Here is a 27791-nt window from a genome sequence, read left to right as displayed (position 1 = left end):
CATCCCGGGTCCTGTAGTCTAGATATCAGCAACCCTACTACGTGCTACACCCAAATGGCAGCCATGCATACCGGGAGGACTGTGAGTTGTGTGTGCTCCTATTATGCACATTTCAGTATCCTCAAGCATAAAGATCTGAAAATGTCCAATCTTACATGGCACCTTTTTCTTCCCTCCTCCTCCCACTTAATGAACTGACAGTAACCCTCTTCTGTGCAGCAAGGTAGGCTGCATCATACACAGTTGAAGGACGTGTACTCCTTCGGCTGAAAATTCAGGGAAGGCACCTAGGATATCTCTGAGAGAGTCAGGCCACACTAAAACCCCACTTTTCTGAAATTCACCTCTTGAGGGAAGCCTCCAGTGAGGAGGGGCTTCTTCTGCTCATTCCAGTCCTTTTCGTCCAGGACAGGGATGTCGAACTCATTTGTTACAAGGGCCAGATTTGACATAAATGAGACCTTGTCGGGCCGAGCCATGTGTGTCATAAAATGTAATGCCAGGTAGCGGACATATAAACTTTATAAAGGTCGCAGACACACAATTAAAGATTTTTAAAAACTTAAAATAAAACATGCTTAAAATATTAGCACACTTGCAATATTTTGTTTTACAGTCTCTGATAAATGTCACCTCTTGCTATGAATTATTGCATCAAAAACTGCAGACAATGGCTGTGCTGTACCAGTCTTGAATATGTGCTGTTCAGGTGTGCACATCTGCAAACCTACTTTTGATTCATTGACATTCATTGCAGATATCTCATGGTCAATGATTTGAGGCTAAGACCCAGAGGAACATGAAGCAGCTGGACACTGTGAGCTTTTGTACAGAAGTTGCTTCACACACTAGTCAAGTACATGTGAAGGCCCCATGGCACAGACTGAGGGCTATGTGCTTGTCTACAAAACTATAATTTCCCCCAGAAAAATGACTACAACTAAAAAAAAAATACAACTCCCCCCCCCCCAAAAAAACTACTACAGTAACAGAGAGACAGCCATGTACAGTGGTCAGTGTCAGTCTACTATCTGGGAAGTCTAAATTCAAGGCCCCCAATCAAAAGGAAAATGTGAAAGAAAAATTAAGGAAAATTTGCTGGGTAAACCTGGGGTGGAACGCACTCTAAGCCTAATATTGACATTTCTTTTCTAAATAGTTCACATGCTTTCCTATTGAGAAAGACTGGAGGGTGTGAGCACAGTGAAAAAGAGGAGGGGAACCCAGTTACACCCATAACAAGCCCAAAGTTCATACCTTTGTTAAACTGTTGCTAGTCTTAAAAGCACTCTTTGTAGCTCTCCTGATGGTGGGGACTGGCAAAAGAAGCTCTGGCTCTTTCTTTCCTTTCCTGGGGCACGAGGAGGGGGAGGAGCCTCAGCCATTAGAAGGAAGAGAGGCTTGTCTCAGTAGCTCTGCAGGGTGATTAATTGAGCCTGGCAAACTTAATCACCCAGCAGAGCTATAGAGCTAAGCTCCCTCACTGGCTGAGGCAGCTCCTCCCTCCTCCTCCCTTTGGGAAAAGGGAGCGGGGAGAGGGAAAGGCTGCTTTGCAGCTTTGGCTTATCCGGGGAGAAACACAAAATGGCGACCGAAAAAAGCAGGCAAGGGAAAATGAAGCAGATGACAGCCAGTTGCTGGAAGGCCTGATTGGAGCCCTCTGTGGACCTGATCAGGCCCGCGGGCCGTATGTTTGACATACTTGATATAGGATGTCTTAGTTTTTTATTATTATTATTTAAAAATGTGCTTTACATGATCTTCAGGGGTGGGGTGTTTTTTGGAAACTAACCAGATCTGCAAATCAAAATGCCTTGGAAATAACCTGATGTCTCCTGTAACAGTTTAAAAAAATTCCCAGCATACTGCAAGTTCTTGAGAGAAGATGAAAAATTTGTTTTCTACTTTCCTGTGTGCATCTTGAAATACAAGCACATTAACAAAAGTCCTCCTCCTGTTTTAGATAAATCATTAAGGAAGGTGAGAAAAAAACGTTGTGTGTTATAAATATATAGACTATGTTAGGAATCACAGTTGATAGACGCATCAAGAAAGAAAACTACAAAACAAAAATACATATTCATGCAGTTGATATATGTTCAGAGACAGGGAAGGGAACATGTCCTACTGACTACAAATACAGCTAGTTGCCAGTTCACTAGCACAAAATGCATATTTGGAATAATTTTTATGTACCTGTGGAAGAATTGACCCCATGCACATTGATGGGACAGTGCCTCCTTTGCTCTGATCCTTAGCTTCTTCCTCATCTCAGTATACCTGAGTACTAAGCTTCTATTTCCTGTCCCTGATTCTCTCGATTTGCTCTCCATATTTCTGATCTTGTAGACAATGAAGAGGTATAACTCTAGCTCCCCTTCCTGTCATGTGACTCTGATGTCACATGTTTTCTGACCTGGCATGCAGCTCACAGGGTCCCTTGCTACTGGTTGGGGGTGGGGAGAGAGAGTCCAGGGTCCAGAAAGTTTGAAGACCACTGCCTTAACTCTTGTACTAGAGAAAAGACAAGTGAATGGATGAAGTGTAACTGAGTTTCATATCAAGTAAGTGTGATTTGTAGAAAATTGGGGGGGTTTTCTAGGTGGATGGATGGATTAGGGCTGCCAACCTCAAGGTGATGCCTGGAGTTCTTCCAGAATGTTAAGACTACAGAGATCCATTCCTCTGGAGAAAATGGCTGTCTTGGAGGGTGGAGTCTATGGCATTTTACCCCACTGAGATCCTCCCCCCTACCCAACCGCTGCCCCAAAACCTCGAGTTTCCTTCTTGAAAAAGCCAGCTTTAGAGGTTGGTATACCATAGGTTCTAGGTAAAATCCCTCCCCAATTTCCCCCTTCACAGGCACTGGCCACAGGTCTTCAGGAATTTCCCAGGTCCAAGTTTGCAATCCTATCAAAGATTAAAGCTGCAATTTAGAAATAGGCAAAGCTCACAGATTGACTTGAAAATGAGCTCTCAGCAAGCTGAAAGATCTGCAGTGCAGAGAAGGAAAGCAACAAGAAGTTCAAGTCTGAAAAATATGGCTATTCGCTGACTGCAGGCTGGATTGGACAATCTTCTGCCTGGCCATTTCCATGTGGAGACAAGTTTCTGTGCAGCTCATACTTGTGCTACAAATGCAGAGGCATTTGCAGTGGCAGTGCTTTTGAGTTTCACCTGCACCTTGCTATCCTCAGCCTTCTGTGGCTGCCATTCCTGCCCCCCACCATTGTGCAGATAGGAAGGATTAGCTAAATCTCAGGCATCCCCAAACTTTTTGAACTTGCAGCCAGTTTTGTAATTTTGATAGAGGATGGTGAGTTTCTTCCCAAAATTGCTACAGTGAGTGGAGGGGCCAAACCCAGAAAGGCTGCCACAGGACATGGAGCCAAATGCAATACCTCACCCCCCTCATATTGCAGAAAAATTGCAAAAGGAGAATAAAAAGAGATGAGGGGAGACTAGAGGGAGAAAGAAGCTAGGGGAAAAAAAGAAGAAGAGCCTAAAGGAGGAATAGAACCACATATTGACTAAGGAAAAGCTTGGGGCTTACCAGTCCTTAAGATTACTGCAGCCATGGAAAACTCTCTCTTTTGAATGAGAGCAGCCAATAATAAACCCTGCTTTCTGAAAAGCTGGGTGAAGGCCACATTGGGGAACCCTGCTATATGATTGCTGCTTTTTAATGCTATACCAATCTATTACATCAATGCACTTGTTCCCTGCTTGCTTGCTTTTTCTGAAAGATGGGAACTAGTGCATTAGCACTGTAGCTCTTGCTGATTTTTTTTTAAAAATCTGAAACCTCTAAAAAGCTGATCCCATGGTGCTGTAAAGAAGGGGGATAGGGTAATTTTGTCCCCACTTCTGCACTGATGGAAACTCTGCTAGGCTGAAAGCAAGGAGAGGCAATCTTGCCGAATACCCCCTCTTCACAGCAGTCTCTTCCAATACTGTGGAGTCTTGTGAGCAAAAATGCTACTTTTTGATCTGGCATTAAATTTGAGAGTGAGCAATTTGCTGCATAAATTAGTTTGCTCTGGGCTAAGACAAAAATGTGTGAGCCAGAGGCTAAAAACCTGTGAGCTAGCTCACGCTAACTCAGCTTAGAGGGAACACTGTTCCCTTCTCTCCTGGTGCATTTTGTTCCTGGGTGCCCCATGATGCTGAGCAGCAGCTTTCCAAACATCTTACCCTCTAGGGCAGGGGTGTCAAACTCATTTGTTATGAGGGCCAAATCTGACATAAATGAGAAATTGTTGGGCTGGGCCATGTTGGGTTGGGCTGAGCAATGTTGGACTGGGCCATGTGTGTACCTATTTAAGATTAGGTAGCAGCAGGCCTTGAATTCAGCAAGAGCCCACAGGAGCACAGCTCCTGAACCTTTCTGAGGGTTCCCCCTCCTCCTTCCCACCTACCTATCTTGTCCATTGAATAGTAGATGCAGCTGGATAACAATCCCTGGATGAGCTCCACCACCTGTTTTTCTACAAAATGACCTCTGGGTAGCAGAGATATAAATTTTATAAAGAACACAGACAAACAACAAATATATTTTTTTTAAAAACCTCAAAACATGCTTAAAACGTTAGCACTAATTGGTCTTAAAGATGCTTTTTTTGTATTTCTTCCATGGGATCCAGGGAACTGGGCAAAGGAAGCTCTGGCTCTTTTTTTCCTTCCCCAGGGGACTGGGGGGCGGGGGAACCTTAGCCAACAGAAGGAAGAGAGTAAGCCGCCCTGAGCCCGCCTCGGTGGGGAGGGCGGGATATAAATCGAATAAAATAAATAATAAATAAAATAAAAGAGGCTTGGCAGTAGCTCTGCTGTGCGATTGAGAGAGTCTGGCAAAGCAAGCTATTCGTCACCCATTCCTCCCCAAGAGAGGAGCCTCAACCAATGAAGAAAACAGAAGCTTTACTCTATAGCTCTATGTGATTGAGCAAGCCTGGCAAGCAAGCCATGATGCAGAAGGAAGCAAGAGAGAGGAAGCAGATGGCAGCCAGTTGCTCGGGGACCTGATAGGAGCCCTCTGGGGCCCTGCTTTGGCCGCCAAACTGCATGTTTGATACCCCTGCTTTAGGGGAAGGATGAGTTGGGAATGATCCAGGTTCACAAGCGCAAGGGATTCTCAACACCTTGTGTTCATTTTATTTCCTGGGAGTTGGGGTGAGTTTTGGTAGAGGAAGGGAGCTGCTATTTAGGAGGGGTTATGAAATCTTAGCACTATTACATTTTTCTATTAGCCCACCCCTTTCAATATAAAAGAATGTTTTAAACATTTAAAACAAATCATTTCTGAACATTTTTATTGGCTTTGTCTTTTAGTTAAGGCTGGTTCATACACTTGGTTGCAGCACTTGGTTGCAGAATGGTAGCATTCTTGGGTTCCTGGCAAGGCAAAGGATAAACCTGTGAAGCTTCCTTACTCTTATCTTACCCAAATCTGTCTATCAAGGCCAGTATTATGTACTCAATAGGCTTCCCAACCCTCCCGCCCTGGCGGGGGACCCCAGGATTTCCACCCTCTTCCCCCGCTCCCCAAAAAAACGGAAGCAGGGGGAGGGGGGAAACGGCGCTGGGAAGCCTGGCGAGACGGCCGATTCTGGAGCCGGCGAGGCCGCCGCGCCACTGCCGCCCCCTCCCCGCCCACCGCAGCTGCTCCTCCGAGATGGGCCCAGGCTGAGCTCATCTCGGAGGAGCAGCCAAGAGCAGCGCAGGCAAAACCAGAGAAGGGGAGGGCGAGGCAGGCCAGGAGCATGGCGAGCCGCGAATCTGGGCCCGTCTAGGACCCGGACTGGCGGCTCGCCACGCCCCTGGCCTGCCTCCACCCCCCCTCCGCTTCCACCCCAGAGGCGGAGCGGGCGAGGCCGCCGCGCCGCTGCCGCCTCTTCTCCGCTCGCCGTGGCTGCTCCTCCGAGATGGGCTCAGCCTGAGCCCATCTCAGAGGAGCAGCCACGGCGAGCGGAGAAGAGGCAGCAGCTGCGGGGCAGCTCGCCACGCTCCATGGCGCCGTTTCCCCCCTCCCCCCTAGCTCCACCCCAGTGTCTCCTGGCTCCACCCCCAAAGTCCCCAGATATTTCTGGGGTTGGACTTGGCAACCCTAGTACTCAAACCTGGCAGCAGCTCTTCAGAATCTCCTGTCACTGAATGCCCAATTCTTTTAACTGAAAATGCCGGGCTTGAACCTGGAACTTTCTTCATTCAGAGCAGATACTCTGCCACTGAGCCATGGCCCCCAACTATGTGGAGATGGATAGGCCCAGGATACTCATTTTGGAAGCCTCACTGAAATGCAGGCCTCATTTTGGCAGGAGCTCACAGGAGCAGAGCTCTGGAACCTCTAAATTTTATTGTGCTCTCTTTCTCCCCCCGCCCCCCCCAAAAAACTCGCTTCTGGGATTCATTGTTCAAACCCCCGGTCAGAATTTTGCTGAACTCTAAGATCTGACAGACTTTCTAATATTTTTGCCCCACAAAAAATGGGAAAATAACCAAAACATATAAAGCAGACAGAAGTCTTCATCACCCACTGTGACCACATAAGAGAAAGCATTTTAAAAGTATGATGGGAGTAAGGTTTTATTATGACAATTATCATTCAAGAAGCATTTTAAGGTAGCTGCTGAGCCGATCTAATTTAGTACACCTTCCTGTGATGTCAGGGGTGTGTGACACATGCAAATGAGTTGTGCTAATAAGCGCCGACATCTCTTTTTCTGCAAAATTACCCCTGCTGAAATGTATGAATGGCACTTTATTTGCAGGGAATTGGTTGTCATTTCCAGAAAAGAAGCTGCCCTACTTCTCAACCATTCACACTGTCAATCCAGCGGTGTGTATGGTTTTTGCATTAGGCTGAATTTCAGCCATAATATAAAATGTCAGACTGTCCACATGAATCTGATGCAAGAGTCTCTGGAGGAAAAGAAATGCCGACACCATTGGCTTGTAAAAGTCAAACTAGTCTTTCAGTGTCTCCACCACTAGCTTTGGGGTCCACCATCATCCTCTTGGGCTCGTGTTTATGTGCCAGGAATGTGAGCAGTTTACTTTCAGATGTAATATTTGTTTTGTGGAAGGGAAGACTTTAATCAGAATCATGCTGGAAAAGAGAATCAGGCCATATTTTGATTGACAGGGCATGATTGTGAGCAGCAGAAGAGATGCAAGCCCAAATGTGCTGCTGTTAAAGCAGAAGTGGTAACGTGATTTGAGCTGGAAATAGCAGATTTTGGGGAAAGTGGAGGTGATAGGATAGAAATGACATTTCCCCAGGTATGCCAACTCATCACGCTAGCATCTCTGCTGAACAGGTTTGTTTGCAGTGTTTCAAAACTCTGCAAAACCTGTTTGGCTAGAGATAACAGTGGGACAAAAGAAATCAGCCTGTACACCATGGGTGAATATCATCTTCAGCTGCCTGAAAAAGCAATTGTCCTTCTCCAGTTTTGGAAGCCAACAATGCTATTGGTATTTGATCTTCACAGCAAACTTAGGAGTGCAGGGGTAATTTGTTTCTTTAGACCTCACATTTCTTCTCAGTGGAGGCAAAGTGGCTTAAAACCCTGCTCTCCCCTCCTCCATTTTATTCTCACACCAATCCTGTGAGGGAGACCAGGCTAAGACAGAGAGACCAGTCACCTAGTGAGCTTCTATGGCAGAGTGGGGATTTGAACCCAGGTGTCCCAGATCCTAGTCCAACACTGATCACTGCACTGTTTATCATCTGTGTCCGCTAGGGTTGACAGGTCTTTACCTGTTGCCGGTGAGGGGAAGGGGGAGCCTTTCCCCAAACAACAACATTCCTAATGCAATGACATCATGTGAAGTTATGTCATCATGCTGGGGACATGGTGTGGGGGTGCTTTATTTGAGGGCAAAACTCTATGGTAAAATTGCCCTCAAACCAGAGTGTCCCCATGATGTGTCACTTCCATGTGACATCATCACGTTGGGGACATTGCTGCTTGGGTGTGGGGTTGCCCCTGCTGGCTGATGGCAGGGAAAGTCCCCAAAAGTGGGGGATTCCCCACTCAAACCTGGGGGCTGGCAACCCTTCTATCGGCATCCCATTTTCTGCCTAGGCTTGATTCATTCTGTTTGGTGAGAAAAGGAGATCATATGAAGAATATACAGGTTATCTTCGCTGTTTCTTTTGTGCATTTCTGTTCTTCAGAAGTGGGTGGCATCTGGTTAGAGCATGCAGAATTTGCATTCTTGAGGGCATTTATTTCAAAACAATATTCCAGCTCTCACAGTTACATATATATATAAATATATTAGTTGTTCTAAAAAATACATCTCTGTAATCTTGAGGACTAGAAAATGGTTGGCTTTTAAATGGCTGTGATGCAGGGTGGAAGTACCCTAAGATCTTTACAACACATCCAAGTTTTTCTGTCTGCCTCCCCCCCCCTCCTGAATTCTCCATCACTACAAAACAGGGGAAGGATAAGAAATACTTTCTCATTTGCTGCAAAGGGGTCCTTGTGAGGGGTTATGAAAGGAGAGCACATCTACTTGCCATGAAGAAGGCTCCCAACTAGGGCTGTCAGTCTCCAGGTGGGGTTCTTCCAGAATTACAACTGACCTCCAGACTACAGACTTCAGTCCCTCTGGAGAAAATGGCAACTTTAAAGGGCAGACCATAGATTCTTGGGTGAAATCCCTCCCCCGATTCCCTCTTCCACAGACACCACCCCCAAATCTCCAGGAATTTTCCAGGCTGGAGTTGGCAAATCTCCTCCCAGCAATGGCCCTTCCTTTTCCAGCAAACTGATGAATCAGAGCCGCATCCTGTCTGCTCCTGGTGGATCCGATGACTGAGGATAAGAGTTGTAACCTCAGTCGTGAACTAGCAGGCTGGAACCTTCTCCCTTCTCTGCCTGTGAGTTTAATCATAAATTATTGGCCCTAATTCCTGTGCTGTTTTTTCTGGGTATCTGTTCCACAACACACAGAAAGAATAGTCACAGAACTTACCAAGGAAAAGAGGGACAAGCTTGAGAGGGCTGCCCACTCTCTCTCTCCCCCCCCCCATGCAATAGGTGAATGCTTGAGTGGTGTATATAAAGAAAAGGATGTCCATACCTCTCATGAGGCCAGCAGAGGAGTAGACAAGAAAATTAATAGCAGATTTTTGGCACAGGCCTTGTTCATAATTTATGTTGGATGTGTTTTTTCATGATCCAAGGCTTAAGTTTAAAGCAGAAGTCAGGGATAAAATGTATTATATTAGGGAGGGACCTACAGGAGGAAAAGGTACAGATGGAGAAGAAAAAGAGAGAGACTGAGATTGGGCAGGGTTTCGTATTGGTGGGGTTGCTAGATTTAGAGTAGCCAAGCACACATGATGTGTCTTTACTATAGACAGCACAGAAAGTTCCAGAATATTGTGCTGACATTTCTATTGTCTCCTCAAACAGCATATTGTACAGTAATTGGTAGGCAGTGATTCAGTATTTAAGGCTGGAAAGTGAGAACAAAAAGAATGAAACTACAATGCATGAATAAACTTGAATCTGCTCCTTCGAAATTGTCTAGTTCTAAAATGCTGAGGTATTAAAGAGAAAAGACCACAGTCCTAAATTTGAGAATTCAAGATGACTTCAGTTTAATCTGTTTGTGCCTCAGCCCTGTGGCAAGGCTTCTTGAAGTGTTGCCAACAGTGTTCCTTCTAAGCTGAGTTAGTGTGAGCTAGCTCACAGTTTTTAGTCTTCGGTTCACACATTTTTGTTTTAGCTCAGAAAAATAGCCCCAGAGCAAACTAATTTATGCAGTAGCTCACAACTTTAATGCCAGTAGTTCATGAAGTAGAATTTTTGCTCACAAGACTCCACAGCTTAGAGGGAGTATTGGTTTCCAGCCTCCAGGTACAGACTGGAGATATCCCAGGATTACAAGAGCCAGTTTGGTGTAGTGGTTAAGTGTGCTGACTCTTACCTGGGAGAACTGTGTTTGATTCTCCACTCCTCCACTTGCACCTGCTGGAATGGTCTTTGGTCAGCCATAGCTCTGGCAGAGGTTGTCCTTGAAAGGGCAGCTTCTGGGAGAGCCCTTTCAGCCCCACCCACCTCACAGGATGTCTGTTGTGGGGGAGGAAGATAAAGGAGATTCTGAGCCACTCTGAGACTGTTGAGTGGAGGGCAGAATATAAATCCAATTTCTTCTTCTTCCAGATGACAAAGGTCTCTTCTCCTGGAGAAAATGTTGGACTCTATGACATTATACCCTGCTGAGGTTTCTCCCCTCTCCAAACCCTGTTCTCCCCAAATCTCCAGAAATTTCCCAAGCAGGAGTTGGCAACCCTAAATTTCCAAGGCCTTCCAAAATTGCCTGTAGGCCCAAAATTTTTGACCTTTGGTGGAAGTCAGGATGAGAGTTTAATCATATGGTACGTTTTGCCTAGTTCTGTTCCTGGGTTGGATCAGGAGGTGCATTCTGGGAGTCTGTGTTGTGCATGTGGACCTGATTTGGATTCCTCCCGTGCCATTCTCTAGACCTGAAATGTCCCTGTGCAATGCTATTTTCCTTGTTGCAGAAACCAACATGTATGTAGGTACACTTGGACCCCACCATGGGGCAAATAGAGCCCCCCTCTCGGCTGTTTCAGTTTTCCAAAATGTCATGAGGCTTACGTACTCTCTCCCTGTATGCAACAAATTGGGCCTGAATATACCAGAGAGTCAGTACCCCCAAGAACCAATCTGCTGATCTGGAAACATTACAAGGGGTGCCAGCCATCTGGTGGGGCCTGGAGATAGGGTTGCCAGCCTCCAGGTTGTAGCTGGAGAATTCCCAGAATTACAGCTGATCTCCAGACAACAGAACTCAGAAAATGGCTGCTTTGGAGTGTGGGCTCTATGTCATTATAACCCCCTGAGGTCCTTCCCTTCCCCCAAACGAGCCCTCCCCAGACTCCACTCCCAAATCTCTGTGTTTTTTCTCAATCCAGAGCTGGTAATTCTACCTGGAGATCTCCTGGCTATTCCTTCCACAAATAAAAGCATAAAATAGACCATAGCTAAAGAATATGCACTAAGGAAGGGATTTCTCCTGCTTCAGAATGAAAGTCCTGTGGCCAATAGCTTTCAAGAGAATGCTTTGAGAAGGAGATTCCCTTCCCACAGTTAAGGTCTGAATAGCAAGAAAAAACATGTGCCTACTAATAGTTCTCCAACAAGAATATATAAGTAGTTTTGTTAGGCAAGGCTCATGTTTACCAAGTACACACACTTACTGGCACTGCTGAATAACCACATAAAATATCCTCTTCCTCCCAATTAGTGGCGGCAAGGCCAAGATCCAAGTCTCATCAAAACTTGTCGAGCGGCTCTCTGCGTTCAGGTCATTGAGAGTTCGTTTGTTACTTGTATCTATTACCACTTGAGACATTGGAATGATTTCTGTGTCATTTCCGACTTCCTTGGAAGTTGACTGCAGAGCCAGAGAGAATCAGTGCATTGGCGAAGACACAAAGCTGTGAACCACCAAGTTCCAGATACAAATGTTGCTTCAGCTATGAATTGCTGGTGGTGGAAAGTGCTGTCAAGTCACAGACAACTTATGGCAGGGGTATCAAACATGCAGCCCAGGGGCCACATCAGCCCCCAGAGGGCTCCTATCAGACCAGCGGGCAAGTCTGCTTCCTCCTCCCTCTCTCTTGCTTCTTTCTGTGTCACAGCTTGCTTTGCCGGGATTTCTCAATTACACAGAAGCTACAGAGCAAAGCCTCTATTTTTCCCATTGACTGGGGTGGGGGGAGAGTTTGCTTTGATACAGACCACAGTATTGCAAGAGTGCTAATACTTTAAGCATGTTTTGTTTAAAGTTTTTTTTTTAATCTTTATTTGTGTTTGTCTGTGTCTTTTTAAAGTTTATATCTCCACTACCTGGAATTACATCGCTCAGCCCGACAAGGTCTCAGTTATGTCAGATCCGGCCCTTATAACAAATGTAGGGTTTTCAAGGAAAGAGGTGAACAGAGGTGGTTTTCCATTGCCTGCCTCTGTGTAGCAACTCTGGACTTCCTTGGTGGTCTTTATCCAAGTACTAACCAGGGTCAACCCTGCTTAACGGGGTAGCCTGAGCCATCCAGGTCAGGTCACTAGATGGCCTTGATAGATTCTAGCTGCAGCCGGCATCTGCAATACAGGAATGGCAAGGAGCAAACCAGACACAACCCTGTGAATCCCTTATCAGCTCTCTTTGCTGTGAGGATTACTGAGATAATGGGTATCAAATGTTTTCAGCACTTGAACCACTATCTGATTGCAAAATTACTAGCCATACTTCTTAGTGCTGGGAGTTCTTGTCTTCTTTGCCTGGTGAATACATAAAGAATTTCTTTGTGAGGATAGCCCAAAGTGTGTGTGGGTTTGTATATCTACAGAAATATGAAACCAGGGGTCTCTTTGTGTTTCCCTGCTGGTTTCCCACTGGAGGGTAGTCTTATGCTTCAGCCTATGGGATGCTTTGGTGCATGGTTACAGAAGCAGAAATATAGAGTTACAACTGGCCGGGGTGTGCCTTTTAGGATTTACTCTTTGGTGACTTCAGAGCAATGGTCTCCATGGCAATCAGGTAAGATCATCCCAGATTGTAGGTAGGTTCATTTGTGGAAATTTCAGCCCTTTTAGGTATCAGGCACAACCACCCTAAATGCCTGTTGTGCTGTATCTCCAGGGTCTAGCAGTGCTTGGAAGAAGAGTGATGTCTTTTGCTGAATTCAAATGAAACCCATATAACTGTATTTGCATGTATTAATCCCATAATTCTTTCCTCCTGGTGCTCTCTCCTCCACTGGCTCCTCCTCCAGGAACACCCGTCTGCAGTTTATATTACTCCATTGATCAGCACCTACATTGCTGTTGGTGCAGAATGCATCCCCTTGTCTCTTGAAGAGCAAAGAGTGTTAGAGACACGGATTATCTTTTTGTTTGTTTGTTATGTGTGATAGTGTCAAGAGCTGAGAACTAGTGCTTCCTGTTTAGTTTGGTTTGTAGGTAAGAGCATGGATAAAGGCATAGGGAGGCAATTCAGCTATCTCAGATCAGGTCCCAGAGAAGATCTTGCATGCACATGCACACATACACACACACATATAGTCCCAGTAATGCCTGTCCGCTTTTCTCTCTGACTCTTTTGGCATCATTTCACATAGGACCAAACACCACATTCAAGGTTTTAAGAAGTTGGGTCCAGGTTCCCCAGACCCAAGTCACGTTTCCCACAGCCACACAGCAGCTGTGGGGAATGTCTTTAAAAAGATAAAGGAGAGCCCCAAACAGGGTCCCGGGGTGCCAGGTGATGGCTTGTTAACTCTTGTTAAATTAGAAAGAGGAAATCAAATTGTGCTGGATTAAACCCTGTGGAGGCCCCTAGGCAGTCAAAAACTTGGAGGCTCCTTTGCAAATTTTCTCCTAATATCTCCTTCAGGCACTTTCTCAAAAGCCCCTTTGACAAAGCTCCAGGGGAGAGGCAGAGAGAGGCAAACTGGTCTGGGGCCCCTAAAGGTGTGGGGGCCCATAGGCCAGTGCCTACTTGGCCTATTTATTAATCCAGCCCTGAAATCAAAACAGAAAGTGGAAGCTTTGAGAGGCAAAGAAATCTGTGCACATGTTTGTAATTAGGTTTGGAACCACAACCTGTAATTCATTCTGTCCTCACTACACCATGATTCCAAAATCCGAGATTGAAACATGTTTTGTAAGGAGGCAAACAACCCACAGTTTGTGGCCTGATGAAAATTGCAAATTGTGGTTTGCTGTAAAAAGTGGATATGATTAATTTCTGAGTCATGAGTGAGGGGAGAGGGAGAGAGCTTGACACCCTGTTAGTACCTCTTTCAATTGAATAATGTAAAACCAGAATTATGTGTTATATGTGAACTTTCTCCATAGATCTGAAGTGATGCTTCTGCATTCCACAGTCAGAATTATGTGGAAATGGCATTAGCCTTTGAAAAACCACAATGCTTGTGCTCATTGTCTGTACTAGCAAAGTCATTTCTAGCATGTCCTGGTTAATAAAGCTTCCTTTCTAATTCCGCAGGCCCAGAGATGGCGGTACAGAATGAGGCTGAAGAGATCACGTGTTGCGGGATGCTGCCTTTTGCTTGTTTTATCTGTGATTGCTCTTACTAGTTACCCTCCACCATCTTTGAGCAGCTACAAGGGGTCAGATAGCCAGTATCTGCCTATGGATGACAAAAGTGTCCAGTCCAAATGTCTGTGGATGAACCTGAATACTTCTGTTGCCCGGCAATCATGGCGCTTCAGCCACAGGAAATGGCCCAGTCCTCAGCGGAGACGAAGCCCAACAAATTCCAGCTCTTCTTGGAAGCAAAAGAGCAAGCCCAACAACTGGGGAAAACGAAAGGCGATGAAAGCAAAGAGAAAGTACAAAGGGCAGAGTCAAAAACAAAGCTTTGCTGAAAAATGTTCTGAACAGAACAGAGGACCACAATGCCAGGACTATCTCCCCAAGACTAAGCATGGAAACAAAAGAGAATTTGATGGCCCCAGAAATGCATGGAATGGTTGTCGCTATCCTTGTACAAAGAGGGAGGTAGAGTGGAGATCACAGAAGGCCCCTATTTCCATTTCATCACGTGATTATGGAAAGCGTGAAGCTTTTTTATATCAGAAGAACTCTTCAGTAGGCCTGCAAGCTGTACCGCAGGAGCAATGCAAACCAGATGTGCAGACAGCTGGCAGTGAACACCAATCCTCCAGTTTAATCAAAGCTATTATCTCAGACAGGCAATTCTTCCAGAGCATGACAGGCACTCAGGGGCTGATGGATAATACTCCCTCTCATACTCCAGAAAGGCATTTTTGGGCCAGAGAAACCAAGGAGCTACAGAAATCAGAATGGTGCAAAGAGCCAAAAGACAGAGGTCTTTCTAGAAAACATAGTAGACTGAGGTTTGGTGAGAAGATCTTGCCTTGGTTTACGTTTGATGATGTGCAGAAGATGAAGTTTCTGGCTAATAATGCAGTTGTAAACAAAGCCAGAATCCCTGCTCATGGGCAAATATTGAGAGTCAGCCTTTCATCTAACCAAGATGCCCTTTCACATGACCCGCAAAGACTCTGCTTGGATGAACTATGTGGCTTAATCAAAAGATCCAGTGACCTCTATGAGGTTCTGGCTTTTCACTTGGACAGAGTGTTGGGACTGCATCGGAGCCTGCCTATGGTAGCCAGGAAGTTTGACAGTCACCTGCTGCCCTACAAATATACCAATGGGGAAGCTAGACCCATTGTATGGTGGGCACCTGATATACAGCACCTAAATGATTCCAACAATGACCAGAACTCCTTTGCTCTGGGATGGCAACAATATCAGGAGTTACTGAAGCAACGGTGTGGTATGGAAGGTTCTAGAACTTCTCTTGGGAAAGCCCCATGTCTAACTGTCCAGCATTCAGAATGGTCCAAGTTGGCACTCTTTGACTTTCTTCTACAGGTAAAAGGATTTTCAGAAGTCTCCCTTTTCTTCTTGATTTTCTCTCTATTCCCCAGTAAACTATAACAATATAGAAGAGATAGGAGAGGGGTAGATTTGACCAAGATTTTTTTTTTTAAGTAGAAATAGAGAACATTTTGTTGCTTGGCACTTAGATAAAATGTATACATCAAAAATATTTTTACATTGTTGGTTTATAAATCCTGAAAACTAAACCTGACACCTCAGTTAGAAGTTGTATATCATTCTGATAACATATATCAAAAAACTGAACACAAGCAAAAAAATTTTCTTGCTAGTAGCAGCCTTTCCCCAACTGCGGCATAAGCCAGATGTGAAATTTGTGAGGACATCAAAAATAACCTCAGGTCTTAGAATATAAAAATTAAAATCCTTCTTTGGCGACCCTTCAAATTCCTGTTTTGCACCAGTAGAAAAGGAAATTTATATGGGGGGGGGGGGAATCACAATTTCTCTTTTCCTATTAAAATATATGTATTCTCTTAACCAGGGCTCTTTTTCTGGAAAAAAAAGGTGCCAGAAGAGGGAAATGAAGGAGAAACACAAGGATGCCCCTCAGTTTTTGAGAATTTTGTTTCCACAAAGAAGTTCCAGAACTCCATTCTGCCACATTCCCTCAGAAAAAAAAAGGCCTGCTCTTAATTTGAATAACATTCCCAGGGATGAATGGATGTTGGATTATGGGTGCTGGGATTCAGAGTTTTAGAAAACCAGGGTACTGTCTAAGCTGTTGGTCTCCTCTTCTCAGGGGAACAATCAATGTATTGGGGTCTTGGCAAGACCAGAACAAGATGAATTGAAATAGCCAAGCAGAGGCTTGAAAAGGACTGGCAGAGAGAGGCAGGATATTTAAAAATATGCAGCCATACACAAAATTTGCAGTTCCAGAAAAATATTACTTTGCATATTAAAAAAAATTCAAGACTTTTGCACTAGTGATGTCAGATTTCCATTTCTGGGTTTGTCTTCATTTCCAGGTAGCAACATCCCAAGCAGACTTGCACTCTAAGTCTATTGTGCATAAAAGGTATAAAATGCTGCTTAGAAAGGCACTGTCATGGACTATGTGCTTAAGCAACAGAGCATGATCTAAAACATCTGGCAACACAGGTGTTGAGAGTGATCTAAAACATCTGGTAATACAGGTGTGTTGGATTATGTGTTCCAAATGTCCCTTTGAAAAAGCCCTTTAGAGAGGCTAGACTGTGGCTCTTCCACACATAATGGGCGTTTTCGCACTGACCTTCAAGTGGCGCGACCACCCTCTTCACACCGGAGGATCTGCGCGGATTTCGCACAAGAAGCGCCGGAGCACCCAAAAGAGCCGGTGACTTCTGTCGCAAAAGCCGCTCAAACGTTTTCCTGCTTCTTGGCGGTTTCCGTTTGAGTGGGTTTCGCGACGGAAGTCGCCGGCTCTTTTGGGTGCTCCGGCGCTTCTTGTGCGAAATCCGCGCAGATCCTCCGGTGTGAAGAGGGTGGTCGCGCCACTTGAAGATCAGTGCGAAAGCGCCCATTGTGTGGCTCTTGAGCCCCCACTGCCCCGTTGGCTGGCTTGGAGAAGGCATTTGTCTCTTTAAATCCAAGCCAGCCAGCAGCTTGAAGAATGCATTTAAAGTTGAAGTTGCTTTCTTTTCACACCTCCCTCCCTTCCTGTGGCTCTCAAACATCTGATATTTATTCTATGTGGTTCTTATTTTAAGCAAGTTTTGCCACTCCTGGATTAGACCAAGAAACAATGAAATGAGAATGATGTAGGCCAAGTTTTCGCCACATAATCCCTCTCTACCTTGTGTATGTTTGGTTGGAAAAATCTCCATGAGAACCAGATGGGGCACAGATACAGCCCATGGCACCCAGCTGCCATGTCAATGATTCACCAGAACAAATTCTGCCATCATCTTGGAAATCGCTTCCACTGTACTTAAGATAGAATGAGAGACATTACAGCCTCCATGTGATCATATGACTCCAGATGGCACTGAATATGAATGCATTTGGTGGAGGAGATTTTGACTGTATGAATCGGCCCTCTGAGTGATTTGTTCATGCTAAGAATCAACCATTCTACAGAATGGCTTAGAAATTACATTCCACAGAGATGAGATAGCTTTCCTGCTATTAAATGTTATTATAGGCCTTTCCCATAACTGTATTATTTGCAGCTTCCTTAATATATGGCTGCTTCATACAGTGTCTCAGAGGCCAGCAACACTGATTGAAATTCATCATAAAGCTCCCCAAGCCTCACAAGAGATACTTTGTAGATTTTTTAAAGAAACAAATCCCAGCTTGATTCACTGATATCATTCCAGTCACTCCGCAGGCAGCGCTCCATAGGAATAAGAGTTGGCTGCCAAGAGAAGTCATCAGAACAGAGTGTTGTGTGCTCTGAAAACACTTTAGAAGATATGTAGAAAAAGAGTGGAAAATAAAAGGACATTGGACAATTTTTGATAATGATTAAGTCTTAGAAAAAAGAAGAATATTAATTTATGTTTTTATTAGTTAAGGGTACCTTTAAACATTAGTACTTTAAGTAAATAACACCAGCGGGGGTCAAGTAACGGGGGGAGGGGTGGGTAGAAAGTAATATAAGCGATAGATAAAAGAAGTTATTAATGATGCAAGAAATATAATTTGTTACCATATGTTACCAAATAAAATTGTTTTAACACCCAGAAAACACTTTAAAAGCATTTATATATATTGCAACCTTCTCTGATTCTAATGGCATTTGCAGTGGGTCCACAACCAAAGGAAGGGCTTGTTTTTCCTTTTGTGTCAGGTGATCAGTTTATTTTTTTACTTTAAAATATTTTTATTTGATTTCCAAACAACACATCTACAAAGTAACTCAATTTAATTACTGTTGCTGGTAGTTGAAACTTCCATGATGGGCGGGGGGGGGGGGGGAGTTTTAAGGCTGTGATCTTTTGATTGTCTAAGATGCCAAGTGACTTAGACCCAATTATTGCATGGTCATAAAACTTGATGGAGCGGAGGCTATTTCTAACTCTTAATCTAAAACATCTGGCAACTCAAAAAGCCACAGTTTCCATTTGATATTTTACTACTGCTGATGTATGCTTATACGCATACATCCAGACCTCCCCTCTGATCTAATCTGCGGTTAGTAAATACGATGAATCATACCATTCATTAATAGTGTCATTCAATGGGGCTTACTTCCAAGACAGCTTTTTAAGGATTGCAGCCTGTTGTTATTTTTTCACATGTGCACACACACTTCTAGGTCTAGAACAAAGTTAGACCAACACAGCTGCCCACCTGGATCACAGTTCTAGGTCTTTTTTTCTTTACAGATGAATGCGGTACACTATGCGCATTCTGCCCACATTGAAAACGTGACCAATTAGTTCAGTGGGGCCAGAATGAGCATATGGTATGGCAGATCTGGATCTACAACTAGACATAATAGAACATTTCTGCATGCAGATCTGCCTTGTGGGATAGGAGTATATATGTTGTAGTACAACGAAAAATCACCTTAAAAACAATTAACAATAATACAAGTTGTTTATCTTGTTTATGAAATGCATTAAATGCCTTTTCATTAAAAATGTCCATATGCATGAAAAATGTAGCATTAAGCAAGTAAACAAAGCAAATGACCAAAGAGCCACTTTTAAAAAAACAAATAAATATTTTTTAAAAAAGACAGACAGACAGCCACTTTTCAAGACTGCTGGCTGTGTTGTCAGACATTGAACTGGCTCCTGGAAGTATTTCTGTGGGTGCACATTTATGGGGAAAATGCAGTTGTTGTAACCTGTTTGAAGGCAATACTATGAACTATAGCTGTCCAGGGTCTTGTTGATGGTATCCATAATTTGAATGCAAGGTCCATTGAAGAAGGGTGAATGGTTCACATTTAATTTCATGTGGAAATTATTCTAGGAGCCATCCTGTAGATGCAAAGTGATACATTAAATGTGAAGAATGTTTAGATGGCAGACCCAAATATATTTATCTAGGAATGAGCTTATTTGACCATGGGGCTTGTTTCAAAGTAAACATATGATGATCGGGGAGCAGGGTTACCTTAATATTTAGCAGTCTGGATTTGATATAGTTGGGGAAAGGTTCTTATTCCCTCTCTAGATTATTCCATTTCCAAATATTCTCATATTCTCTTTCCCTCCCTCCTTGTGTGTGTGTGAGATGTACTAGGATAGTAGAGGTGAACGAATACATGGGAAATTCTGTGCTGGAAGAAAACAAGGAATACATTTTTCTTCCAGAAAAATGAACACTTCATATCAGAACATCTAGCTTCCACTTTACAAAGACAATAGCTACAGCAGCTATTAGGATAACTTTTGGCACACCAAAAGGCTTGTGTTCCCTTAATGGACTTTGATTTTCTTAGAGCAGCAGATGCCTCTGTTGCATTACAGATTGCTTAGGAATCTCTTCCAGGGGTAAGAGTTTATTTGCTGTGTATAAGTTCCTGTTCAAGAAACATGCAGTGTAACCCCCGGTAGAGTTACACCTTTGTAAACCAATTGATTTCAGTAGACATAGTATAACTCTCTTTAGGATTGCTCTAATAAACCTGAAGCTATACTTGCGGACCTTGTTAGAGTGAGTCTGCTGACCACACAGGTTTCTGTACAGTAATGAGGACCAGAAACATGCTAGGTTTTAAAAACTTTAAAAGCTGAACTCTTCAAGAATTCCACTTATGTCATATACTGAGAAATTATGATCATACCCCTGATGCAGCTGTTCCACTTCTGTAGATAACGTCCCTTACCTAAGACTTGGATTTCAGTGATCCTCCCCTGCCCATTTCCCTATCCAAAAAAAACAGGAGAGATGAGGGAGCAGTCATTTTGGTGCCACCAACTGTGTAATAGAGGCTCTCTGATATCTTTTGAAATGTGTCATTATTTTCCCTGGCAACCCCAGAAGGTGAGAAAGCAGAGACATAGTCAAATGACTGCCAGCTCTCACACATTTAGTCTGTTGACACACCATCTGCTGAAATGGTGAGTATATCAGCTCAGCTTTCCTTAGAGAAATAGCCACACTTTTTTGTGTCAGGAAATCAAACCCAGAAACCTGCCAGTTTGCTGGTGTCACAGCTAAGAATTGTGAGGTGGGAAGGCCCAAATGGTATAATGGAGACACCAGAGGCTTCCATCTGTATGTTCATCCCACCATTGTCTCAGGTGAGCATATCTGCAGGTTTTTCTAATTGCTTAAAAATCTTTAAAATCTGTTTGGCTGGGGGTGGAGGTGAGGATCCTTCCATACTCACATCTAGCTTCCAAACTGCAGTGTGGTTGGAGCCCAGGGAGGCTGGGCTTCCACATAATGTACAGTCTGCCCACCTTCTTAGTTTTCCTTTGTCTCAGTCCTTTTTTCCCTACAATTGCTTTGTTGCAGTGTTTCCAGAATGTTCAGACTTGATGAAACTTTGTTGGTCAAAGGAGTCAGGAAGAAGTTTTCTTCCAGTGGAAGATTCCTCACTTAGCAGAAGGGAACCTTTGCCAATGAGTAACCTAAAGTGATTACTAAGGTCTGAATTAGAAGTTATGTCCACTGGGTGGGGGCCGACAGTCACATTATGGACCATGGGGGTCCAGTTTGGATGGGACTGTGGCATGGGGGGAAGAGGCTTCAGTCTCTTCCTTTGCTTTGTTTTCCTGACCTGAAATGGCCCTGGAGTGTTAGTTGCCCAATTGATGGACTTCTCACTTTCACACATGCTAAATAATATACTTTCAATCCACTTAAATGCATTTTACAACTGGATTTTATTATGTGAAATGCCAAATCCACTTGCAAATGATCACTAAAGTGCTCTGAAAGTGAATTATCCAAGGTATGTGAACAGGCTATGTTTTGTCTGGACCATTTCCACCACAAAATATTAATTTTGAACACATGAAGGATCATTGTTTGGTATGATGGATTTCTGATGCCTCTGAATATACCACATCGCCCACAGGTCCATGACCGCCTGGATCGATACTGCTGTGGCTTCCAGCCAGATCCTTCTGAGCCCTGCATTCAAGAATTGCTTCATGAGAAATGCCGAAACCCCTCTGAGCTAGCCTTGGTTCATATCTTGGTATGCTGTTCCCAATTATTGTTGTTCCATAATACTTTTCCATTAGTCATGAAAGACTAGTCATTTTTCATTCCTCCCCGCACCCCAAAATGATACTAATTGACCACATCATGGGAATGGGCTTGAAGCCAGATGCTGGTAAAATATATATTTTATGCTAATAGGGCTTTTTTTTTTTAGCAAGAACGCACAGGAACGCAGTTACGGCTGGCTTGGTGTTGGGTGTGGTCTAATATGCAAATGAGTTCCTGCTGGGCTTTTTCTACAAAAAAGGCCTTGCGTATTATACAAAAGGAAGCTTTGATGTGGGTTACAGTGGTGCAATGTTGCTATTTACTCCCTAGTCTTGCAAGCCATGCTCTAATGAAAACTACTTTTGCAAGGCTTCCTGTTGTTGAGTTTACTCTTCTTTTCTAGATCCGGAGGAGCAAGCCTTCTCGCTTAGTATTTATTGACAACGCAGGCAGGCCTCTCCATCCAGAAGCAAAACTCAACTTCAGGTTGCTGCAAGGCATCGATGGGTAAGAAACGTTCTTAGAAGAAAGATTGGGAGTTTCATTGCTGTGACACTTCTTCCCCTTTTGTCCTCTGGAAATATTAGCTAAAAGCACATATTTGGATAGGAGGCTACTTCCAATAAACATTTAATAGAAACAAAGGTGAATGAATAGGATTTGCTTGTGTTTGTCCTTGGGAATTCCCACTCTTCCTAGCTCAGAGCTACTTCAAGCATCCTCTTTCCATACTGCCCCAGGTGGGTCCAGGGTGGGATAAACAGCAAGCCCAGGTAGTGCTTTTTCTGTAGCCCACCTTGGACTCCAGGTGGCAAAGACACTGGTGCAAGAGGCCATGACAGGACCTAGATATGCCTCTCACCTCCTTTTGCACTGCCAGCCCCAGTTTGGAGCCTCAAATAGGGGTGTGCATTCGGTTTGGCCGAACTGAATCAACTGCCGAATCACCCCTGATTCGGCTGTATACGGAATCGCATGCAGCCGAATCCAATTGGGGCCCATTATGCGGGAGCCGAGTATGGCTCCCCGTATACTTCTGTATAGATATTCGGAAGTATATGGAAATCCATGGAAAAGGCGGGAAAGGGGCTTCTGCAGCCTCAAGGGAGCTGCTTGCCTCCTTTCCCATCTTTGGTAGCCTTTTCCCGCCTCTCCCAAAGCCTCCCTGAGATCAGGGAGGGGGGGAGGGGGAAGAGGAGCCCCAACAGCCAATCCAAAGCATGCATTTGCAAAATGCATTGCAAATGTATGCTTTGCAGGGCTGTTGTGTAGCTGATCCCCCAGCCATCAGCAACATTGTTGTTCTTTTGATCTTTTGCTTACTTGGGTATCCAAGTAAGCACTGTTGTCTGGCCAATCACAGAGCAGTGCTATTTTTTGAAACTGCTCTCTGTAGGGCCAGAGAACCTTTTTAAGGAGTCTGCCTGGCTGGACTCCTCCATTGCTGCTGTGTTGGTGTGAGAGAGAGATTGTGCTGTGGTGGCCCTTGGCCTCAGCTGCTGCTGCTCTCTCTCAGCCTTACCAGACTTGCCTGGAGTAGAGAAGATGTCTAAGGTAAGACAGTCTTGGGGTTCTTGTTTTTATTTTAGTTGGTAAAAGGACTTTTTAAGACTCAGAGTCCCTTTACTTATCCAGATTTGGGTGGTGGGTAGCTTATTTGGGGTTAGGGGGTTCTGCTGGGGGAGGGGGCCTGGGGTGGGGTTTTTTTTTGCCAATTTGCCCATATCTTACTTTAGTGAGAGGACTTTTAAAAGTGCAGTATCCTTTTACTTTTCCTGATTTGGGTGGCTTGGATTTCTTGGGGTTAGGGTGAAGGGGTTTTTTTTGGGGGGGAGGGGTTGGTAAAGTTCCTCTATTGTTAAAAGTTAAGTTTTTTTACTGTTTTAAAAGGATTCTGTGTTTGATTTGTTGTTGCTGTGTTGTGGTGCTGTTGTTCCTTTTCTCTTCTGGTTCTTGGGGGGGGGGCTGTTTGGCCTAATTTTCATTGTTTAAAAGGCCACTTTTTTAACAGTTGAGTTTCTTGGACTTCTCCTGTTGTCCCTTTTACTGGTTCTGGTTTTGGGGGGTGGGAAGCTGGCACCTGGGTGAGACACCGAGAACCAGCAGGCTTGTTGTGCTTGGTCAGCTCTCCCCATGTTGTTCGGGGCAGGGCTGGAGAGCTGGCATCTGTAGATTATGTGTTCTGTGGCAGGGAAGCTGGCACCTGGGTGAGAGACCCAGAACCAGCAGGCTTGTTGTGCTTGGCCAGCTCTCCCCGTGTTCTTTGGGGCAGGGCTGGAGAGCTGGCATCTGTAGATTGTGTGTTCTGTGGCAGGGAAGCTGGCACCTGGATGAGAGACCCGGAGCCAGCATGCTTGTTTATTTATTATTATTTTATTTATTTGATTTGATTTATATCCCGCCCTACCCCACCGAAGCGGGCTCAGGGCGGCTTACAACACAAGGATTTTAAATATAATAAGAATATACATAATTAGAAAATTAAAACATTAAAAACATTAAAACAGTGCATCAGTCCAACAGCATACAATCTATACACTTCCTTCAATATTTTGATAGTTTGGTGGTTTGATGCCGGTCAGTTATAGGCCAACCGGAAGAGGACTGTCTTACAGGCCCTGCGGAATTGTCCAATATCCCGCAGGGCCCTGACTCTTCCGGTAACTGGTTCCACCAGCAAGGGGCTGTTATTGAGAAGGCCCTGTCCCTGGTTGACTTCAACCGGGCCTCCTTTGGCCCGGGGATTGTGAGCAGATTTTGGGAGCCAGATCGCAGTACTCTCTGGGGAACATATGGGAAGAGACGGTCCCTGAGGTAGGCAGGTCCTAGACCATATAGGGCTTGGCCAGCTCTCCCCGCATTCTTTGGGGCAGGGCTGGAGAGCTGGCATCTGGGTTTGCTGCAGCCAGGTCTGCAGAGCAGACCTTGAGCAGATTGTGTTTTGTGTGGCAGGGTTCATAGAGTAGATAGATGTATATAGTGCATTTGGGTCCTGTAGAGATTCTTTGGTGTGAAGTTAGGTTTGGCTTTGGGTGCCCCAGGAATTGGACCCCCTGGCTCAATCTTTTTGGGACTTGAGCGGTTTGTAGGGGAGAGTCCCTTGCAGGTCCCCTGCAAATTTGGGGGCTCTCCCTCAAACCCCCTTCCCTCCAGGCAGCTTCAAATATACCCTATTTGCCATTGATTCCAATGGCCCATAGGGTATAATGGGGCCATTATTCGGAAATAGCCGACTACAGAATTCAGAAATATACGGGATTCCGTATTTCCCCCCCCCCCCCGTATATTTCCGAATCCGTTTACTACCGAATTTTTTTTTTGCACATCCCTAGCCTCAAAGTGACTGCATGGGACCTTTTGGCAATGAACCAGTCATGACCCCACTACGCTTAGGCTCCCTTTAGATGCTGCTGCTCTCTCAGTTCCAGAGACAGAAAAGTAGATGGCACGCTATTCCTTTTTTTAATCTGAAGGAACTTCTGATGGAGAGGTTCTGCAGTGACATCTGCATGTACGTTTTTTCAATACCATCTTGGGGGAAGATTACTCCCAAAGGGACATTACCTTTTGGTCTGTCCTTGAAGCATGCATGAGGAGACTATGTCAAGGAAGGGATATAGCCTCCTTTCAGCCTGCATATGTTAGACTCTTTTAATCAGGGAGAAGGGAGTTTCAAGACTTTGGGTTGAAAATGCCCTTAACCCAAGAACTAACACCTCATATTAATTCAAGATGAAAGTTGTATGAAAGTCTATTTTAGGAAAAACATCACAGTCCTAAAGAAAGGGCCTCTCAGAGGTTGTGAGGGACCTGGATTACTTCCATTTTTTAGGCTCCCAGTATATTCAAAAACTGAAGAAATGCCAAAACAAGGTTACAAATATTGTGGTATATTTTAAATGTTTTAAGGTAGATTGGCTTGGTAAATGGGCAGAAGTCTAAAGTTGGATGATGCATGTCTTCTTTTAGTCCTGTCAGTGTATCTCTGCGATTGTATGCATAATCTCATTTGGAGAGAACATCAAAAGTCTTAATTTGAGACCCTCCATAAATATGAGAGCCAAGCCAAGTGGCCCCCTCTCATAGACTCTGCCTAAAGACTAACCATTTTATTGTAGTATAAACATCCAAGGATTTGGGTCTGCTTCAGCAGATAAATTGGGCCCCAGTCAATGGAATTTTATGCCACAGTAAAATTGTTGGTCTCTGAGGTGCTACAGGATTTTGCTGTTTATTTACCAGATGGATGATGTTCAACACATTGAGGCAAACTTCACAGCCTGGGAATAATTTTACATAAAATATCAAAAAATTATGAAGCTGAATGGTTGAAGGAGCTGAAATAGGGCTGGCTCATATGTCACCCTCTTGCTCTAATGCCTCAGCTTTTGGGATTCTCTCTTTGAAATTCTCTTTATTTCTTGTTCAATTTCCTCTGCCAGGTTTCCTGAGTCAGCTGTGACTGTGCTCAGGTCAGGATGCTTACAAAACCTGCTGCTGCAGTCGCTGTATGTGGATGAAGAATTCTGGGAAAGCCAGGGTGGAGCTGAGGGACTCAAGGCCTGGCTTCAGACCCTTGACAGAAGAGGACAGATTCTGCTGCAGTACATTCAGGAGCACAATTTGACAGTCATTAAAGAATTGTCGTGGCTTTAGACTTCTGGCAAGGAGAGTAACATGCTTGCCTGCTGTGAAAACAAACCTTCAGCCATGAGGCTAGACCTCTGAGAGAAATTGCCAGCAAGCACACAGGCACTTGAATAATAATGTAACTTCTGTAACATGTAAATTTAGAAAAATAAAATTAAAACTGATTTTTTTAAAGAAATGAAACATAGTGACCTGGCATATTGATGATATGGCACTGTTCTGTGTGGGAATACACAAGGTTGTAATCCATACTACATTTCATCTGATTTTGCAAAGTAAACTGTTAATTTGTTTACTTGTTTTGTGGCCTGCCTTTCTCGTTGTCACTCAGGGCAGATTACAGAATATAGTAAACAATGCAGTTCAATCAGGCAGGATAGGATATCTGATGAACAATGCAACAGTTGCAAAATTAGAAAGCAATGGAAAATCAATATGACATACTATAACAATGAACAGAAATGATTGTTTAGTAAGATAATATATACAATAAATAGTGGAGTGGAGTGCAATCTTTATAAAAGTGCCTTGCTGAACCATTCTCTTATATTACTACTGTATTCATAGGCGTAAAGTACGTGGGGGCTAGCCCCCCCCCCCATGATTTTCTCACCGGGGCTAAGCACCCCCCCTCGCTGGGCAATCAACACAGGACTTGGGGCTTTAAAGGCATGAATGGGGTGATAAAGGCTATGTGTGATTTTCCCTCTGAGCTTCAAAGTCAGTGAATGACTTTATGAATGACTTACCCATGATTTTACAACCCAACCTCACCTCATTAGAAATGCTAATTGAGCTTCCCCCAGGCTAGGTGTCAATCTTCAGCTACAGACGTCTTTCAATACAAAAAGAAGTCACAGCCCTCATATCCCAAACTAGCCAGATCTCATCAGAGTTTGGAAACTACACAGGAATGCCATGGTTAGTGCTGTTGGGTTCAGGGTGCTGTGCAGAGGAATACAGTGGCAAACCACTTCTGCTTGTCTCTTGCCTTGAAAGTCTCATGAGGTGGAAAAGATGATGAACCAATCAGCCTTGAATAGGGCAGCAATTGTCAAGATAACTCCTTCCCCCTCCACTTTTAATGCACCAACAGTCAAACTGCAGGTTCTCTTTGGTGGACAGTGTTTCCTCTAAGCTGAGTTAGCGTGAGCTAGCTCACAGATTTTTAGCCACCAGCTCACACATTTTTGTCTTAGCTCAGTAAAAATGGCCCTAGAGCACAATAATTTATGCAGTAGCTCACAACTTTAATGCCAGTAGCTCACAAAATTGAGTTTTTGCTCACAAGACTCTGCAGCTTAGAGGGAGCATTGTTGGTGAATTCAAAATACTTGCTTGGTTCCAATTTACATTTGGGGTGAAAGTGAGATTGAGTGTGGCTGTGAAGATTAGAGGCCTTTAAGAACAAAATTTGAGGCCAGTGGCACCTTTAAGAACCAACCAAGTTTTATTCTGGGCATCAGCTTTTGTGTGCATGTACACTGTTGCGTTTAGATTGCACTTATTTTATCTGACATTAACCTTTTTTT

General features: G+C 44.2%; 1 protein-coding gene across 2 annotated transcripts; it reads left to right on the top strand.

Moving 5' to 3' along the window:
- Window positions 1-14058: 14058 nt before the first annotated feature.
- GASK1A (golgi associated kinase 1A) lies at window positions 14059-26433 on the top strand. 2 transcript variants are annotated; one of them, XM_060248849.1, is made up of 4 exons: window positions 14059-15474; window positions 21473-21595; window positions 22013-22116; window positions 26052-26433. In XM_060248849.1, exons 1-4 carry the CDS (start codon window positions 14077-14079, stop codon window positions 26263-26265), a joined length of 1839 nt encoding a protein of 612 aa, XP_060104832.1. In that variant the 5' UTR covers window positions 14059-14076; the 3' UTR covers window positions 26266-26433. The 2 variants fall into 2 exon arrangements, with proteins under 2 accessions (XP_060104832.1, XP_060104833.1); XM_060248850.1 differs by lacking the exon at window positions 21473-21595.
- Window positions 26434-27791: the final 1358 nt, after the last annotated feature.

This window comes from Heteronotia binoei, chromosome 10 (genome assembly GCF_032191835.1).
Source record: "Heteronotia binoei isolate CCM8104 ecotype False Entrance Well chromosome 10, APGP_CSIRO_Hbin_v1, whole genome shotgun sequence".
NCBI classification, from domain to species: Eukaryota; Metazoa; Chordata; class Lepidosauria; order Squamata; family Gekkonidae; genus Heteronotia; species Heteronotia binoei.
Note: the sequence above shows the minus strand (reverse complement) of the source record. Positions and strands in the feature narration are given on the sequence as shown.